Source organism: Macaca fascicularis, chromosome 16 (assembly GCF_037993035.2).
Source record: "Macaca fascicularis isolate 582-1 chromosome 16, T2T-MFA8v1.1".
NCBI classification, from domain to species: Eukaryota; Metazoa; Chordata; class Mammalia; order Primates; family Cercopithecidae; genus Macaca; species Macaca fascicularis.
Window position 1 is genome coordinate 16,416,438 of NC_088390.1, and position 17,653 is coordinate 16,434,090.

At 41.9% G+C, this 17,653-nt stretch overlaps 1 protein-coding gene across 4 annotated transcripts in view; it reads right to left on the minus strand.

The window, feature by feature from the left end:
* PIGL (phosphatidylinositol glycan anchor biosynthesis class L) overlaps positions 1 to 17,653 on the minus strand; it is a 113,047-nt gene that overhangs the window by 85,496 nt on the left and 9,898 nt on the right. For all 4 annotated transcript variants that reach the window (XM_005582977.5, XM_005582976.5, XM_045376265.3 and 1 more), the window contains exon 2: positions 11,203 to 11,302. In XM_005582977.5, coding sequence (XP_005583034.2) covers positions 11,203 to 11,302 — 100 coding nt within the window. The remainder of the gene's footprint in view (positions 1 to 11,202; positions 11,303 to 17,653) is intronic.

Here is a 17,653-nt window from a genome sequence, read left to right on the forward strand (position 1 = left end):
TACTTTTAACAGGCTTACTATCCCTCTACTATAGCATTTCACGAGTAGGAGAGTGATGCTGAAGCTACATGGTCTTCATGTGATACTATAAAAAATACAGGGGCCATGGCCGGGCGTGGTGGCTGGGCCAGGCATAGTGGCTCGCACCTGTAATCCCAGCACTTTGGGAGGCTAAGGCGGGCGGATCATGAGGTCAAGAGATTGAGATCATCCTGGCCAACATGGTGAAACCCCATCTCTACTAAAAATACAAAAAATTAGCCACTGCACTCCAGCTTGGTGACAGAGCAAGACTCTGTCTCAAAAACAAAAAAACAAACAACAACAACAAAAAAACATATATATATGTACTCCCTGGCTTACAATCCGGCTACATCCCAATAAACCCATCCTAAATTGAAAATAAGTAAAAAACATAAGTAAATCATAAGTAAAAAACACACTCTAGGCCGGGTGCAGTGGCTCATGCTTGTAATCCCAGCACTTTGGAAGGTCGAGGCGGATGGTTCATTTGAGGTTAGGAGTTCGAGACCAGCCTCGCCAACATGGCAAAACCCCATCTCTACTAAAAATACAAAAATTTAGCTGGGTGTAGTGGTGGGCGTCTGTAATCCCAGCTTCTTGGGAGGCCGAGGCGGGCGGATCACAAGGTCAAGAGATCGAGACCATCCTGGCCAACATGTGAAACTTCGTCTCTACTAAAAATACAAAAATTAGCTGGGCGTGGCAGTGGGTGCCTGTAATCCCAGCTTCTTGGGATGCTGAGGTAGGAGAATTGCTTGAACCCGGGAGTTGGAGGTTGCAGTGAGCCGAGATTGCACCATTACACTCCTACACTCCAGCCTGGGCAACAAAAGCGAAACTCTGTCTCAAAAAAATAACAAGAACAATAAAAAACACACTCCAGTCTGGGTGTGATGGCTCACACCTGTAATCCCAGCACTTTGGAAGACTGAGGTAGGTGGGTTGCTTGAGCTCAGGAGCTCAAAACCAGCCTATGCAATGTGGTGAAACCCTGTCTCTAAAATAATTACCAAAAAAATTAGCTGTATGTGGTGAGGTGTGCCTGTAGTCCCAGCTACTCAGAAGGCTAAGGCAGGAGGGTCACTTGAGCCCAGGAGGTGGAGGCTGCAGTAAGCCATGATCCTGCCACTGCATTCTAGCCTGGGTAACAGAGTGAGACCCTGTCTCAAAAGCAAAAAACAAAAACCAAAAACTCCCCACTCTATACCTTCAACTTAGTAGGTGTTTATCCAAATGTAACCCCATCCCAAGTTGAGGAGTGTACTGAATGCACATTGCTTTCTATCAGAGTAAAGATCTTAATAACCAAGATCTCCAAAACAGATTTGGCCCTGAAAAAAATTGCATTACTGGGCCAAAGCAGACACTGCATAGGCAGGACACTGTGCAAATGGAGTGCCTGAGAAAAAATGCATCATTATTAACATTGAAATTGCCTTTGCAAAATTTTGACTGAGGCAGTGAAAGAGAGCTAACTTAACCGACTCCATCTTGCTTCTAACCTCCATGCTGTCCTTGTTCATTCCTGGGCATAGGATGAACTAACTTTGGGAGAAACTCAGTTTATAGATCATAGTTTAAACAAAGATGGTAACAACAGCCCTTTCCCAAAGCAGACCTCCTTCTTGCCTGGGGACTAGATTGCCTTTGTAGGACTAATGAATTAGGTCCAAGATTAGAAATTATGGTTTAGGAGTCATGCAGCTGGAGGATACAAGATTCTGACCCTCCCTAAACTGCTAAGATAAGTGCTTGAGATATTTTGCAGATCCTGCATTTGATGGATCACCCAGATCAATAAACTGGCTCATCTGATCTTGTAGCCCCCCACCCAGGAACTGACTCAGCCCAAGAAGAGAACTTTGACTCCCCATGATTTCATCTCTGACCAATCAGCTCACTGGCTTCACCCCACTCACCAAGTTATCCTCAAAAACTCTGCTGCCTGAATGCTCAGGGAGACAGATTTGAGTAACAATAAAACTCTGGTCTCCCGCAGCTCTGTGTGAATTACTCTTTCACCATTGCAATTCCTGGTCTTGATAAATTGGCTCTGTCTAGGCAGTGGGCAAGGTGAACCCCTTGGGCGGTTACAATATTAATGTGAAAAAACAAATCACAACATTCACAGAGTAAGAGGGCGGGATATCATCTTTGAAAACAAAGGAACCCATGATTCCTTTCACAAATTGACTCAAAACCATGTATCTTTCGAGGTTTACGGAGGAAGAAATTTAGGAACAGAATTCAGTAACTTGCCTAGGTTATGCAATTAAAAACTTGATTAAACTTGGGTCTCATTCTGGGCAGTCTGGCTCTATAAATTCACTGGCATAAACAGAAGAAAGTCTCCCGTGGTGACCTCAGCAGTTTACCCTGAAGCAAGTAAGATCAAGAATAAATCTAAACTTTTTCTTCATCTCTTTGTAGCATACTGAAATGAACAGGATCCCCTCCCCAAATTGAATACAATGAACATCAATTCCCACCAATGCCTAATATTATAAAGAATAACCAGCAGGTCGGGCACGGTGGCTCATGCCTGTAATCCCAGCACTTTTGGAGGCTGAGGCAGAAGGATCCCCTAAGGTCAGCTTTGAGACCAGCCTGGCCAACATGGTGAAACCCTGTCTCTACTAAAAATATAAAAATTACCTGGGTGTGGTGGCACATGCCTGTGATCCTAGCTACTTGGGAGGCTGAGGCAGGAGAATCGCTTGAACCCAAGAGGTGGAGGCTGACATGAGCCAAGATTGCACCACTGCATTCCAGCTGGGTGACAGAGCAAGACTCCGTCTCATAAAAAACAAACAAATAAACAAACAAACAAACACACACCAGTAACAACACAGTTAATGGTCAAACACTAGATATGTTGTCAATCAAATCATAAATAAAGATAAAGTTGCCTGCTTTCCCTATTTTGTTTAACATAGATTAAGGAAATCCACTCAAAGCAATAAGAAATGGATCAGGGCCAAGCGCAGTGGCTCACGCCTGTAATCTCAGCACTTTGGGAGGCAGATCATTTGTGGTCAGGAGTTCAAGACTAGCCTGACCAACATGGTGAAACCCTATCTCTACTGAAAAAACAAAAAATTAGCCGGGCATGGTGGCGTACGCCTGTAATTTCAGCTACTCAGGAGGCTGAGACAGAAGAATCACTTGAACCCAGGAGGCAGAGGTTGCAATGAGCTGAGATCGTGCCACTGCACTCCAGCCTGTGTGACAGAGCAAAACTCTGTCTCAAAAAAAAAAAAAAAAAAAAAAAAAAGCATCAGAAATAAGAGACATACCTTGAAAAAATGAAGGATTGTATTAGCATTATTTGCAGATGATTTACCTACAAAACTTTAGGGAATCAAGTTAAAACTGGTAGGTTTTTTACAGAAGTTTCAAAGTGATGAATATAAAATAAATATGTTAAAAAAATCAATAAAGCTACATACTAGCAGTAAATTCTTAGCCAAAAAATCTTATTCACAACAATAACAATAAAAAAGAATCAAAATAACTTTAGCAGAATTGTTTAGTACCTAGATGAAGAAAACTACAAAAAGTCCTATATAGACTGGGAATGGTGGCTCATGCTGTAATATCAACACTTTGGGAAGCTGAGGCAGATCACTTGAGCCCAAGGGTTGGAGACCAGCCTAGGTGACATGGCAAGACTCTGTCTCTAAAAAAACTTTTAAAATTAGTTGGGCATGGTGGTGCACACCTGTAGTCCTAGCTACTTAGGAGGCTGAGGTGGGAAGATTGCTTGAGCCCAGAAGTTAGAGCTTGCAGTAAGACATGATCACGTCATTGCACTTTAGCCTGATGGCAGAGACCTTGTCTCCAAAAACTAACAAACAAAAAAAAACTCCAAAGAAAAAGTCCTATACTCTGACCCAGTAATTCAATATCTGGAAATTCATTTATGGAAAGAGTCGGAACTTCAAAGATTTGCTAAAAAAAATTATAAGTGCTTAAATATTAGAAAGATTTAAATATTCAATAGTAGGAGCATGTTAAATGTTATGGTACATCTTTACTATTAAATCTTTACAATCATTAAAAGTCTTTAATGATTATTTAATGACATAGGAAAATGCTAAAAATACTCTCTAGTGAAAAAAAGCAGGGTACCAAATTTCTTATACCATTTGATGCTAATTTTGTTTAACACTGGGCAGATAATTCTCATTTTCCTTATAATTTTCTCAAGTATTCCCACCTTACATCTCAATTCTTCCAGTTCTCCTCATTATAGTTTGTGGTTTTATTTTCCTCTGACTGATCCCCAATTCTTATCACTCCAGTTAATCCACAGGCAATTTCATTCACCCCAAATACTTTCTTTTTTTTTTTTTTTTTTTGGAGATGGAGTTTCACTCTTGTTGCCCAGGCTGGAGTACAATGGTGCGATCTCAGCTCACCACAACCTCCTCTTCCCAGGTTCAAGTGATTCTCCTGCCTCAGCCTCCCAAGTAGCTGGGATTATAAGCATGCACCACTATACCTGGCTAATTTTGTATTTTTAGTAGAGATGGGGTTTCTCCATGTTGGTCAGGCTGGTCTCAAACTCCCAACCTCAGGTGATCCACCCGCCTTGGCCTCCCAAAGCGCTGGGATTACAGGTATGAGCCACTGCACTCAGCCCACCCCAAAGACTTTCATCCTCCCATATGCTAAAGATGCCTAATTTATTATCTCTTCATACCCAATTCTCCTCCTTTGCAAACTACCCTCGCTAATCTTTATCCACCTAGATATCTAGGTGGGTTTCCATTATCCCAAATTTCTTCTGTTCCTTGAATTCCTACCATTTCTTTCTTTCTTTTTTTTGAGAGGGAGTTTCGTTCTTATTGCCCGGGCTGGAGTGCAATGGCGTGATTTCGGCTCACGGCAACCTCTGCCTCCTGGGTTCAAGCCATTCTCCTGCCTCAGCCTCCCAAGTAGCTGGGATTACAGGGATGCGCCACCACACCCAGCTAATTTTGTATTTTTAGTAGAGACCGGGTTTCTCCATGTTGGTCAGGCTGGTCTCGAATTCCTGACCTCAGGTGATCTGCCCCCTCTCGGCCTCCCAAAGTGCTGGGATTAGAGGCGTGAGCCACCGCACCCAGCCTATTTCTACCTTTTTTTTTTTTTTTTTTTTGAGACGGAGTCTCGCTCTGCCGCCCAGGCTGGAGTGCAGTGGCCGGATCTCAGCTCACTGCAAGCTCCGCCTCCCGGGTTCACGCCATTCTCCTGCCTCAGCCTCCCGAGTAGCTGGGATTACAGGCGCCCGCCACCTCGCCCGGCTAGTTTTTTGTATTTTTTAGTATATTTCTACCTTTTAAATAAGACTGGAGGCCAGCTGTGGTGGCTCATGCCTATAATCCCAGCATTTTGGGAGGCCAAAGTGGGAGACTGCTTGAGTCCAGGAGTTCAAGACCTGCTTGGGCAAGCTAGCAAGACCCCATCTCTACCAAAAAAAAAAAAAAGGTAGCTAGCATGGTGGTGCATGCCTGTGGTCCCAGTTACTCAGGAGGCTGAGGTGGAAGGATCCTTGAACCGCGGAGTTAGGCTGCAGTGAGCTGTGATTGTGCCACTGCATTTATCCTGGGTGACACAGCAAAACTCTATCTCAAGTAAAATGAAACAAAACAAAACTTTGAGGCTCGGGCTGGGCATGGTGGCTCACATCCATAATCTCAGCACTTTGAGGGGTTGAGGTGGGAGGATTGCTTGAGGAGTTCCAGACCAGCCTGGGTTCATTAGTCCATTCTCACATTGCTATAAATACCTGAGACTTGGTAATTTATAAGGAAAAGAGGTTTAATTGGCTCATGGTTCTGCAGGCTATAAAGGAAGAATAGTAGTTTCCGATTTTGAGGAGGCCTCAGGAAGCTTCCAATATGGCAGAAGGCAAAGGGGGAGCAAACATCTTACATGGCAGAGGGAGGAGCAAGAGAGAGAGGGAGGAAGTACTATATACTTTTAAACAAGCAGATCTTGCCAGAACACACTGACAAGGACAGTACCAAGCAGGATAGTGCCAAACTATTCATGAGAAATCGGCCTCCATGATCCAACCACCTCTGACTGATCCAAGGCCCCACCTCCAATATTAGGATTACAATTCCACATGAGATTTGGTGGGGACACAGATCAAAACTATATCACTGCGTAACTCAGGGAGAACCCATCTCGACGAAAAGTTAAAAAATAAGCCAGGCATGGTGGCCCACACCTGTAGTCCCAGCTACTCAAGAGTTCAAGGCTGCAGTAAGCTAAGATTGCACCACTGCCTAACAGCCTGGGTGTCAGCGTGACACCTTGTCTCTTAAAAAAAAAAAAAAAAAGAGTTGAATTCATCCCATCATCTCCATCTCAGTTGCTGCTACTCTAATTTGAGATATCCTCCTTCCACTGGGACAAAAACAGTAGACTAACCCATCTACAATCTTGATCTCTTCAATCCATACTTTCATTAGAGTAATCATTCTAAAGCACAAAACTCATCATCTCTCTCCACTATTCAGTTTACATTTCTGTATCGTATCATGAAGGTTCAACAGAAAGAGATATATGTTCTGCCAAAGCTAATTTGTTCACAGCTCACCTGAATTTTACTGCCTTTTCTTTTCCTTTTTTTTTTTTTGAGACGGAGTCTCACTCTGTCACCCAGGTTGGAGTGTAGTGGTGCGATCTCAGCTCACTGCAACCTGTCTCCTGGGTTCAAGTGATTCTCCTGCCTTAGCCTCCCGAGTAGCTGGGATTACAGGCACGTGCCTCCACGCCTAGCTAATTTTTGTATTTTTTAGTACAGACGGAGTTTCACCATGTTGGCCAGGCTGGTCTCGAACTCCTGACCTCGTGATCCACCCGCCTTGGCCTCCCAAAGTGTTGGGATTACAGGCATCAGCCACCGCACCCGGCCCTGAAATTCTTGAAAAGATTAAAGAAGAAAATGAGTAATTATGTTCATGTTCTTGGAAAGGACTTTCAGTGTGACAGAAAAAAGATTCAGTTTTTTTTTTTTTTTTTTTTTCTTTTGAGACAGGATCTCACTCTGTTATCCAGGCTGGAGTTCAGTGAGCATGACCGTGGCTCACTGCAGCCTCTACCTTATGGGTTCAGGTGATCTCTCACCTCAGTCACCCAAGTAGCTGGGATTTCGGGCATGCCACCATGCCTGGCTAATTTTTTGTATTTTTAGTAGAGACAGGGTTTCACCACATTGCCCAGGCTGGTGTCAAACTCCTAGGCTCAAGCGATCTGTCCACCTCGGCCTCCCAAAGTGCTTGGAGCCACTTCACCCAACTAGAGATTCCATTGTAAATATCAATGATGTTAAACAAAACCCCTGAAATATTAACTTTGAATTGTAATTATCTGTATATATTTCTGATTTTTTTTCCTTAAAAAAAAAAAAAAATAGGCCAGGCATGGTGGCTCACGCCTGTAATCCCAGACTTTGGGAGGCCGAGGAGGGTGGATCACTTGAGGTCAAGAGTTCAAAACCAGCCCGGCCAACATGGCAAAACCCCTTCTCTACTAAAGATACAAAAATTAGCCAGATGTAGTGGTGTGTGCCTGTAATCCCAGCTACTCGGGAGGCTGAGGCAGGAGAATCACTTTAGCTCAGGTGGCGGAGGTTGCAGTGAGCTGAGATCGCACCCCTGCACTCCAGCCTGGGCAACAGAGCAAGACTCTATCTCAAAAAAAAAAGAAAAAAAAAATTAGCCAGGTGTGGTGGTAAGTGCCTATAGTCCCAGCTACTCGGGAGGCTGACACAGGAGGATTGCCTGAACCCAGGAATTCAAGGCTACAGTGAAGTGTGATCATGCCAGTTCACTCCACCCTGGGTAACAGTGAGCTCCTGTCTCTAAAAAAGCCAAAAGCACACAAAAAACACACATCCTAGCTCTGTCCACTATAAAAGTCAAGTAGCAATGAGAAATAATAACACTATAGCAGCCAGGCATGGTGGCTCATGCCTATAATCCCAACGCTTTGGGAGGCTGAGGCAGGCGGATCACCTGAGGTCAGGAGTTTGAGACCAGCCTGACCAACATGGTGAAACCCTGTCTCTACTAAAAATACAAAAATTAGCTGGGCGTGGTGGCGTGCACCTGTAATCCCAGCTACTCAGGCTAAATTTTTGTATTTTTAGTAGAGGTGGGGTTTCACCATATTGGCTGAAACCAATATGGTGAGGCTGAGGCAGGAAACTTGCTGGAACCTGGGAGGCAGAGGCTACAGTGAGCCAAGATCGCACCACTGCACTCCAGCCTGGGCAACAGAGCAAGACTCCGTCTAAAAAAATAAATAAATAACACTATAGAGGCCGGGCGCGGTGGCTCAAGCCTCTAATCCCAGCACTTTGGGAGGCCGAGACGGGCGGATCACGAGGTCAGGAGATCGAGACCATCCTGGCTAACACGGTAAAACCCCGTCTCTACTAAAAAATACAAAAAAAACTAGCCGGGCGAGGTGGCGGGCGCCTGTAGTCCCAGCTACTCGGGAGGCTGAGGCAGGAGAATGGCGTGAACCCAGGAGGCGGAGCTTGCAGTGAGCCGAGATCGGGCCACTGCACTCCAGTATGGGCAAGACTGGGCAAGAGTGCCAGACTCCGCCTCAAAAAAAAAAAAAAAAAAAAAAAAAAATAACACTATAGCAATGAACACTCCTACTATGCTGGTTATGGCCTCTAAATACCATTCCCTACCAAGACAAACAAAGGCTCTTTGGAGAAATGGCTGATTTCAGAATTGGGGCAGGAAAGTATACAACATAGTACTGGAAAGTCTCATTGTACTTGAAAGAAAGGAAGGAAATCATAAAAGACAAGGAGGTCATATGAAAAGGATCTATAAGCCAACATGAAGAGACTCTCTGGCCAAACATAAGACAATTTAGTATTAAAGAACATTACAACTGAACCTGAAACACTGAATACATGAAAACACACAATTTCCTAATGAAAGTTAAAAGTGTCCTCCCCATTCAAGAAACAAACAAACAATAGATCACGACTGTAGGTGTACAGCGTATCAACTCTTTATTCTGAAAAATGTCAATTAAAGGGAAAAAGTTAAGCACATATCCTGTTTTTTGTTTCAGATTATTATATATAGCAGTGTAACTTAATAGTGAAGATTCTGTTTTACAAAAGAATTATAGCTAGTACACATAGAATATGTGAGACAATTGGAAACTCAGCATTTTGCAACTTCTAGGTAATTAATGATTCAGGCAATAGGCATGAGAACATATGAAAGGTTGATGGGGGCCTTTAAAATAAAGGGAATCATTGCCATCTGAACTTGCTGATCAATTGTAGATTCACTATAGGTCTATCAGATAGTACATGTCTCCTGATAAGATGCAAAGTACATAGTGCAGCCTATGAAATATTCTTGCCCCCCAAAAATTTAGACCCAAATCTGATTTGTTGTGTGAAAAAAAAAAAAAAGACCAGGCGTGGTAGCTCATGGCTATAATCACAGCACTTTGGGAGGCTGAGGCGGGTGGATCACCTGAGGTCAGGAGTTCAAGACCAGCCTGGCCAATATGGTGAAACCCCATCTCTACTAAAAATATAAAAAATTTGCCAGGTATGGTGGTAGATGCCTGTAATCCCAACTACTCGGGAGACTTAGGGGGGAGAATCGCTTGAATCCAGGAGGTGGAGGTTGCAGTGAGCTGAGATGGCACTACTGCACTCCAGCCTGGGTGTGACAGAGTGAGACTCAGTCTCAAAAAAAAAAAAAAAAAAGAAAAGAAAATAACTTAGACATACAGGAAACAAACAGATAAATCCAGAACATAGAACACTCTGTATGACAGCATAATTCAGTTTCTTCAACAAATCCACTGATTTGGAGAAAAGGGGAATTAAAAGCAGAATATCAACTAACTATAATGTGTGGTCCTTGCCGAGATCCTGATTTGAGTAAACCAAGTGTAAAAGGAAATTTTTGAGCTACCTGAAGAAATTCTGATATGGACTGGGTGTTAGTGGACACCAAAAAGTTACTGTTATTGTTAATATTGTTAGATGTAAAGATAATGGCTGTCTGTAGCTAGGTGAAAAGTGTCCCATCTTCTTAAGAGATGCAGACCTAGGTACTGAGGGGTAAAAAACCTGATGGCTGGAGTTTTCTTTAAAATGCTTTGCATACACAAAAGATGTTAAGTTAGGGATAGCTGAAGAAACAAGCACTGTATAGTAAAGTCTAGATAATCAGTGAGTTTAGGTAATGGGCACATGGGAGTTTATGATACTGTTCTTTATACTTTTGTGTGTTTTTGAAATTTATAATAAAACTTTTTAAAGCTGTAGATATAAAGAGAAGTAGCCATGTCAGGAAAAAAAATCCAAACAGAAGTTAAAAAATTTCTTTCAATCACGCTGTCATTTAAAAACAAATGTGAAGTTTTATTACTATTATTATTATTATTATTTTTTTTTTTTGAGATGGAGTATTCCTCTTTTGCCAAGGCTAAAGTGCAATGGTGTGATCTTGGCTCACTGCAATCTCTGCCTCCCAGGTTCAAGTGATTCTTCTGCCTCAGCTTCCCAAGTAGCTGAGATTACAGGTGTGTGCCAACAAGCCCGGCTAATTTTTGTATTTTTAGTAGATGTGGGGTTTTACCATGTTGGCCAGGCTGCTCTCGAACTCCTGACCTGAGGTGACCTGCCCACCTGGGCCTCCCAAAGTGCTGGGATTACAGGTGTGAGCCACCGTGCCCTGCCATGAAGTTATTTTATGTAGACTTTTCGTTTCTTTTTTTTTTTTTTTTGAGATGAAGTCTCACTCTGTTGCCCAGGCTGAAGTACAACGGCTTGATCTTGGCTCACTGCAACCTCCGCCTCCTGGGTCTAAGTGATTCTCCTGCCTCAGCCTCTTGAGTAGCTGGGATTACAGGCGTGTGCCACCATGCCCAGCTAATTTTTGTATTTTTAGTAGAGGGGGGGTTTCACCATGTTGGCCAGGCTGGTCTCAAACTCCTCACCTCAAGGGATCCGCCCACCTCGGCATCCCAAAGTGCTGGGATTATAGGCGTGAACCAAAACACTGAGCCCTAGATTTTTCATACAAGATGTTCTAAGCCACTCACATTAGTTTTTTTTGTGTCTTTTGAGTATATCACTGCATATTTATTGCCAATAAATTTCTACATTGTTAAAAGATATATTACCTGTTGTCAATAATCATTACACTGGAGAGTGGAATCCCCAAAACATCACAGCTCTGCAAAAGTTCTTTCTTACGAGTCTCTCCTTGATTGTAGTAATTTCCTGAGGATAACAAATATACAGTGGTAGATTTTTTTAACAGTGGAGAACTATCTATTCACTCATTCTCATCCTGTTTTTGTTCCTTGAAGGATTTAAGCTGCCTGAAAATGTGTGATTATGATACAAAGTTTAAGAAAACACAACACCAAGATACTCCTGTGAGAAGACTACCAGTAGCACAATCTTTAGAACCACCATTCACAATTCTTTCCCATCTTTGTATTTATCTACCTATCTTTCTGACTGCATTTCAGTCACATGCTAGAGGCAGCATGGTACACAGCCAAGGGTACTAACTTTGAAGTTAAGCAGATTTAGGATCAACCCATGTATGACCACTGAGAACAACTGGGACCCCCTCTTCATTGACAGCCCTCAAATAACTGTTTAACATTGATTTAAGGATGAAGCTTTCCAAGCTCATTCTTGTTGGTATAGAAAAAGAAAATAGAGGCTGCTACTCTTGAGTATTACAGGAAAATGTGCAGATACACGGAAAGCATCCTCTTTTGAAGAGTTTCACAGCCAGCTATCCAGCATGCCCCAAGGGGATCTTGATCCCATTGGCACCCCAAACAACATATATTCTTTATTTTCCCAAAACATATACTATATTCCCTAAAAATAGCTCTGGTAAATAAAACTCTTCTGTATTCTTACAAATAATACAGTGACATTTTGGTGTCACCTAAGTTGGACTCATTTTGAGCAACTGTCCAGCTAATGCACCTGTTAATTCAACTCTCCGATAAATAATTGCAGGTCTGATTTGTGCAAGTTACTTAACTTTCTTGAGCTACAGTTTCTTCACCAGTTAAGTGGGGATAATGGCTATTTCTTTTTTTTTTAGAGTCTTGCTCTGTTGCCCCAGCTGGAATACAGCAATCTCAGCTCACTGCAACCTCTGCCTCCAGAGTTCAAGCGATTCTCCTGCTTCAGCTCAGTAGTTGGGATTACAGGCACCCGCCACCATGCCTGGCTGATTTTTGTATTTTTAATTGAGATGGGGTTTCACTATGTTGCCCAGACTGGTCTCGAACTCCTGACCTTGTGCTCCACCTGCCTCAGCCTCCCAAAGTGCTGGGATTACAAGTGTGAGCCACTGCACCTGGCAAACAGGCTTAGTTTTGTATTGTCCTCATCATACCTTTTTTCTTGTTTTTTTTTTTGTCATAAACATTTTGTGTATATTTTGGGTTTCCCTCAAATCTCTATACATACCCTCTCCCATTTTTTTGCTCCCTAGATTACTTGATTTTTGGTGATAGTCTCATGTACATTAGTACTGCAATTGCTAAGTTCAAAGGCTGTGCACATTAGTCTATGATTATGGTTATGAGAAACTGCTTAGAATTGAGGTTAATGTGTTTTATTGGGGCCAGTTTTATTGCTTTGTGTTTGAACTAAGGAACTTACAACAGTTCTGGAAGTTGAAGTCAAGGACCATTTTAATTGTTTTCAATAAGTTTGGTGAACATGTAGGCACTCAACAGAACACATGTCTGAGATCCTTCAGCAGCTTTTAACTGATACATTCTAGAACAATGTCCAAGTAAGATGGGTACACCCTGGGATGCACAAAATAATCTTTTGGGGGTGGTAGAGGAAAAGCATTAGGATGTCTCCCTCTAATTTTCTTTTCTTTTTTCTTTTTTTTTTTGAGACAGAGTTTTGCTCTTATTGTCCAGGCTGGAGTATAGTGGTGTGATCTCAGTTCACTGCAACCTCCGCTTCCCGGGTGCAAGCGATTCTCTTGCCTCAGCCTCCTGAGTAGCTGGGTTTACAGGTGCCTGCCGCTACGCCTGGCTAATTTTTGTATTTTTAGTAGAGACAAGATTTCATTATGTTGGCCAGGCTGGTCTTGAACTCCTGACCTCAGGTGATCCACCCACCTCAGCCTCCCAAACTGAAGGGATTACAGAAGTGAACCACAGTGCTCGGCCATCTCCCCCTAATTTGTTTACCTTGTTTTTTACAAATGTAAGTTTTTGTTAATGTTTTTAATGTACACATTAGTCCATATACTTATGATATATTGTAAATAAATATACATATAATGGGAGTATATGCTCCACATTTTTTACCGATAGGAAAATGTGACCAAAGAGTTTTGAGACTATTATTCTAGGAAACAGAAAATGATAAAATTAATGTAATTTCTAGATGTAGAACTACATTATGCGTGTGTGTATAAGCTCATGCACAATTGTATGCTTAGTAGTCTTCCCATAACATACTTCTCAGTCATAACTAGCAATCATAATCACATTTAATACAAAGTAAAGACATTTTGTAAAGACTCAAATGTATACATTATAATTTATAAAGGTAAACATTTTATTTTACTTAAAAAATTTAAAATTAATTTATTCTAAATAGGTAATAGATTTATATGGTTAAAAAAAAAATCAAAGCTGGGCATAGTGGCAAAGTGTCCCAGCATTTTGGAAGGCTGTGGCAAGAGGATCAGTTGAGGCAAGGAGTTCAAAACCAGCCTGGTCAACTTAGTGTCTTTACAAAAGAAAAATTTTAAAAATTAGCTGGGCATGGTGGTTCACGCCTGTAGTCCCACCTACTCGGGAGGCTGAGGTGGGAGGACCACTTAAGCCTGGAAGTTCGAGGCTATAGTGAACCATGACCACACCACTGTATTACAGCCTGGATGACAGTGTGAGACCCTGTGTCTCAAAAAAAAAAAAAAAAAAAAAGAAAAAGAAAATAAATCAGTAAGAAGCTGGCTCATGCCTGTAATCCCAGCTTCCACCACTTTGGAAGGCGGGAACATTGTTTGAGACCAGGAATTCAAGACCAGGCTGGGGAATATAGCAAGACCTCTCTCTACCAAAAAAAAAAAATAATAATAATAAAGGAAAAAAAGCTCCTCTCCCACTCCAACCTGGGAAGTTTTAATTTGTTAGAACAAGAAGTGGACTGGGCATGAAGGCATCATGGTCCCAACACTATCTGGTCTTTTACTAACTATATGAATTTGGAGAAATTCTTTAATTTCTTTAATTTTATTATTTAAAAAAGTTTTACCTTTATACATTGTGATGTAAAATTTGAGTCTTTACAACGTGACTTTACTTTGTATTAAATGTGATTATGAGGCTGGGCGCGGTGGCTCAGGCGTGTAATCCCAGCCTGTAATTACTTGGGAGGCTGAGGCAGGAGAAATGCTTGAACCCAGAAAGCAGAAGTTGCAGTGAGCTGAGTTTGTGCCACTGCACTCCAGCCTGGTAACAGAGTGAGACTCCAACTCAAAAACAAAAAGTGATTATGACTGCTAGATTGCTAGTTACGACTGAGAAGTATGTTATAGGAAGGAATAGCTGCAAGGTTTTTCCTTTAACATGACCAAGTAATTCTAAAATGTATTTGGAAGACAAAATGGTACAAGTTTCTTCCCCTATAAAATGAGGGAATTTAGATGCTATGTCAAGATCTATCCAGGGTAACAGAAACCACATCAAATAGTTAAAACAGCAAGAATTTAATGCAAAGATTTTGATACATAACTGTTGGAGGATCTAAGGGGTCAAACAGAACAGTGAAGTAATCCAGAGTTTAGAGATAGCTAGAAGTGACTACCAACCCTCGGTTGGTGAGGTAAAGGAAGGAGGCACTGTTATTGGAGCCCAAAGGCCTGGGTTCCCAAAGGAAGCTGAAACTAAGACAGCTGGATCCCCTTCTGTTAGGATGTGTCCACAGAACCTAGTCTAAGAAATCATGACTTGGCCGGGCGCAGTGCCTCACACCTGTAATCCCAGCACTTTGGGAGGCCGAGGCGGGCGGATCACGAGGTCAAGAGATTGAGACCATCCTGGCCAACATAGTGAAATCCCGTCTCTACTAAAAATACAAAAATTAGCTGGGCGTGGTGGCAGGTGCCTGTAGTCCCAGCTACTCAAGAGGTTAAGGCAGGAGAATCTCTTGAACTCAGGAGGTAGAGGTTGCAGTGAGCCGAGATCGTACCACTGCACTACGGCCTGGCAACAGAGCGAGACTCCATCTCAAAAAAAAGAAATCATGACTTAAAAATGAAACTAGAATCAGAAAATGGGCAAAATACTTGAACAGGTATTCTCTAAAGAAGATATATAGATGGCCAATAAGCATGTGAAAAGATGCTCATCATCATTAGTCATTAGGGAAATGAAAATAAAAACCACAATGTGACATCATCACTGCACACTTACTAGGATGACTATAGTCCAAAAAATGGAAAATTACAAATGTTGACAAAGATGTGGAGAAACTGGAACCATGGTTAATTGCTGGTGGGAACGTAAAACTGTACAGTTGCTGCAGAATACAGTTTGTCAATTCTCAAAAAAATTAAATATAGAATTACCACATGTCTCAGCAATTATACTCAAAAAAAAAGAAAAAGGAAAACTGGTACTCAAATAAATACTTGTACACCGATGTTCATAGAAGCATTATTCCTAATAGCCCCAAATTGGAAATAACCAAGTGCCTATCATTAGATGAATGATAAACAAAATGTAGTATGTGTGTGTATATATATATATATATATACACACACACACACACAATGGAATAATAAAGCTATAAAAAGAAATGAAGTTTTTTTTTGAGACAGGGACTTGCTCTGTCACCCAGGCCAGAATGCAGCAGACTGATCAAGCTTACTGCAGCTTTGACCTCCTGGATTTAAGGGATTCTCCCACTTCAGTCTCCCAAGTAGGTGGGACTACAGGCACTTGCCACCCAGCCTGGCTAATTTTTTTATTTTTATTTTTTGTAAAGACGAAATCTCACTATGTTGCCCAGACTGGTCTTGAACTCCTGGTCTCAAGGGATCCTTCCACTTCGGCCTCCCAAAGTGCTGGGATTACAGGCGTGAGTCACTGAGCTCAACCAGAAATGAAGTTCTGATAACATGCCACAATATGGATGAACTTTGAAAACAGTATGCTAATTAACATAAGCCAGGCATAAAATAACAATTATTATATGATTCCACTTATTCAAGTTACCTAGAATAGACAAATTCATAGATATAGAAATAATGGTGGTTACCAGAGGCTGGGGAGAGGAGGGGATAAGGAATGCTAAATGGGTATAGAGTTTCTATTTGGGATGATGAAATAGTGGTCATGGTTACATAATACTATGAAAGTGCTTACTGCCATGGAATTGAACACTTAAAATGTTTAAAATCGCCGGGCGCAGTGGTTCACGCCTGTAATCCTAGTACTTTGGGAGGCCGAGACAGGTAGATCACCTGAGGTCAGGAGTTCAAGACAAGCCTGGCCAACATGGTGAAACCCTGTCTCTAATAAAAATATAAAAAATTAGCTGGGCATGGTGGCAGGCACCTGTAATCCCAGCTACTCAGAAGGGTGAGGCAGGAGAATTGCTTGAACCTAGGAGGCAGAGGTTGCAGTGAGCCAAGATCACACCATGGCACTCTAGCCTGGGCAACAAGAGTGAAACTCCATCTAAAAAAAAAAAGTTTAAAATGGTAAGTTCTTGTTATGTATGTCTTAACACAATTTAAGTAATATTAAAAACTGGATTCTCAATGAATAAAATCTTTCAATTATGAAATTGCTGGGATTACAGGTGTTATCCCTATAAAACAGAAATTGTCTTTAAAATTCTTCAACAACTTTTTAAAGGATCATTAAGATAAAAAAATTAAAAAGGCCAGGCGCAGTGGCTCACGCCTGTAATCCCAAACTTTGGGGGGGCCAAGGTGGGCGGATCACCTGAGGTCAGGAGTTTGAGACCAGCCTGACTAACATGGAGAAACCCCATCTCTACTAAAAATACAAAATCAGCCGGGCATGGTGGCGCATGCCTGTAATCCCAGTCACTCGGGAGGCTGAGGCAGGAGAATAGCTTGAACTTGGGAGGCAGAAGTTGCAGTGAGCTGAGATCATGCCATTGTACTCTAGCCCGGGCAACAAGAGGAAAACCCCGTCTCAAATAAAAAAAAAAGAAAAGAAAATTAAGAAGAAAGCTGAGCACGTATCTCTGCAGATCAAGAAACATTGTCACATGATATTATCAGCCAATATAGCCATACTTGCGAGTAGTGTCATTTCTCATTATTCCCAAAAGGATTGCATTCATATCGACTCTTACTAATGAAATTGCTACCTTTCACCGGGTGTGGTGGCTCACGCCTATAATCCCAGCACTTTGGGAGGCCAAGGTGGATGGATCACTTGAGGTCAGGAGTTTGAGAGCCATTTATTCCACTACTAATTTATTCCACTCTTTTTTTTTTCTTTTGTCACCCAGGCTGGAGTGCAGTGGTGCTATCACAGCTCAATGCAGCCTTAACCTCTGGCTCAAGCTATCCTCCCATCTCAGCCT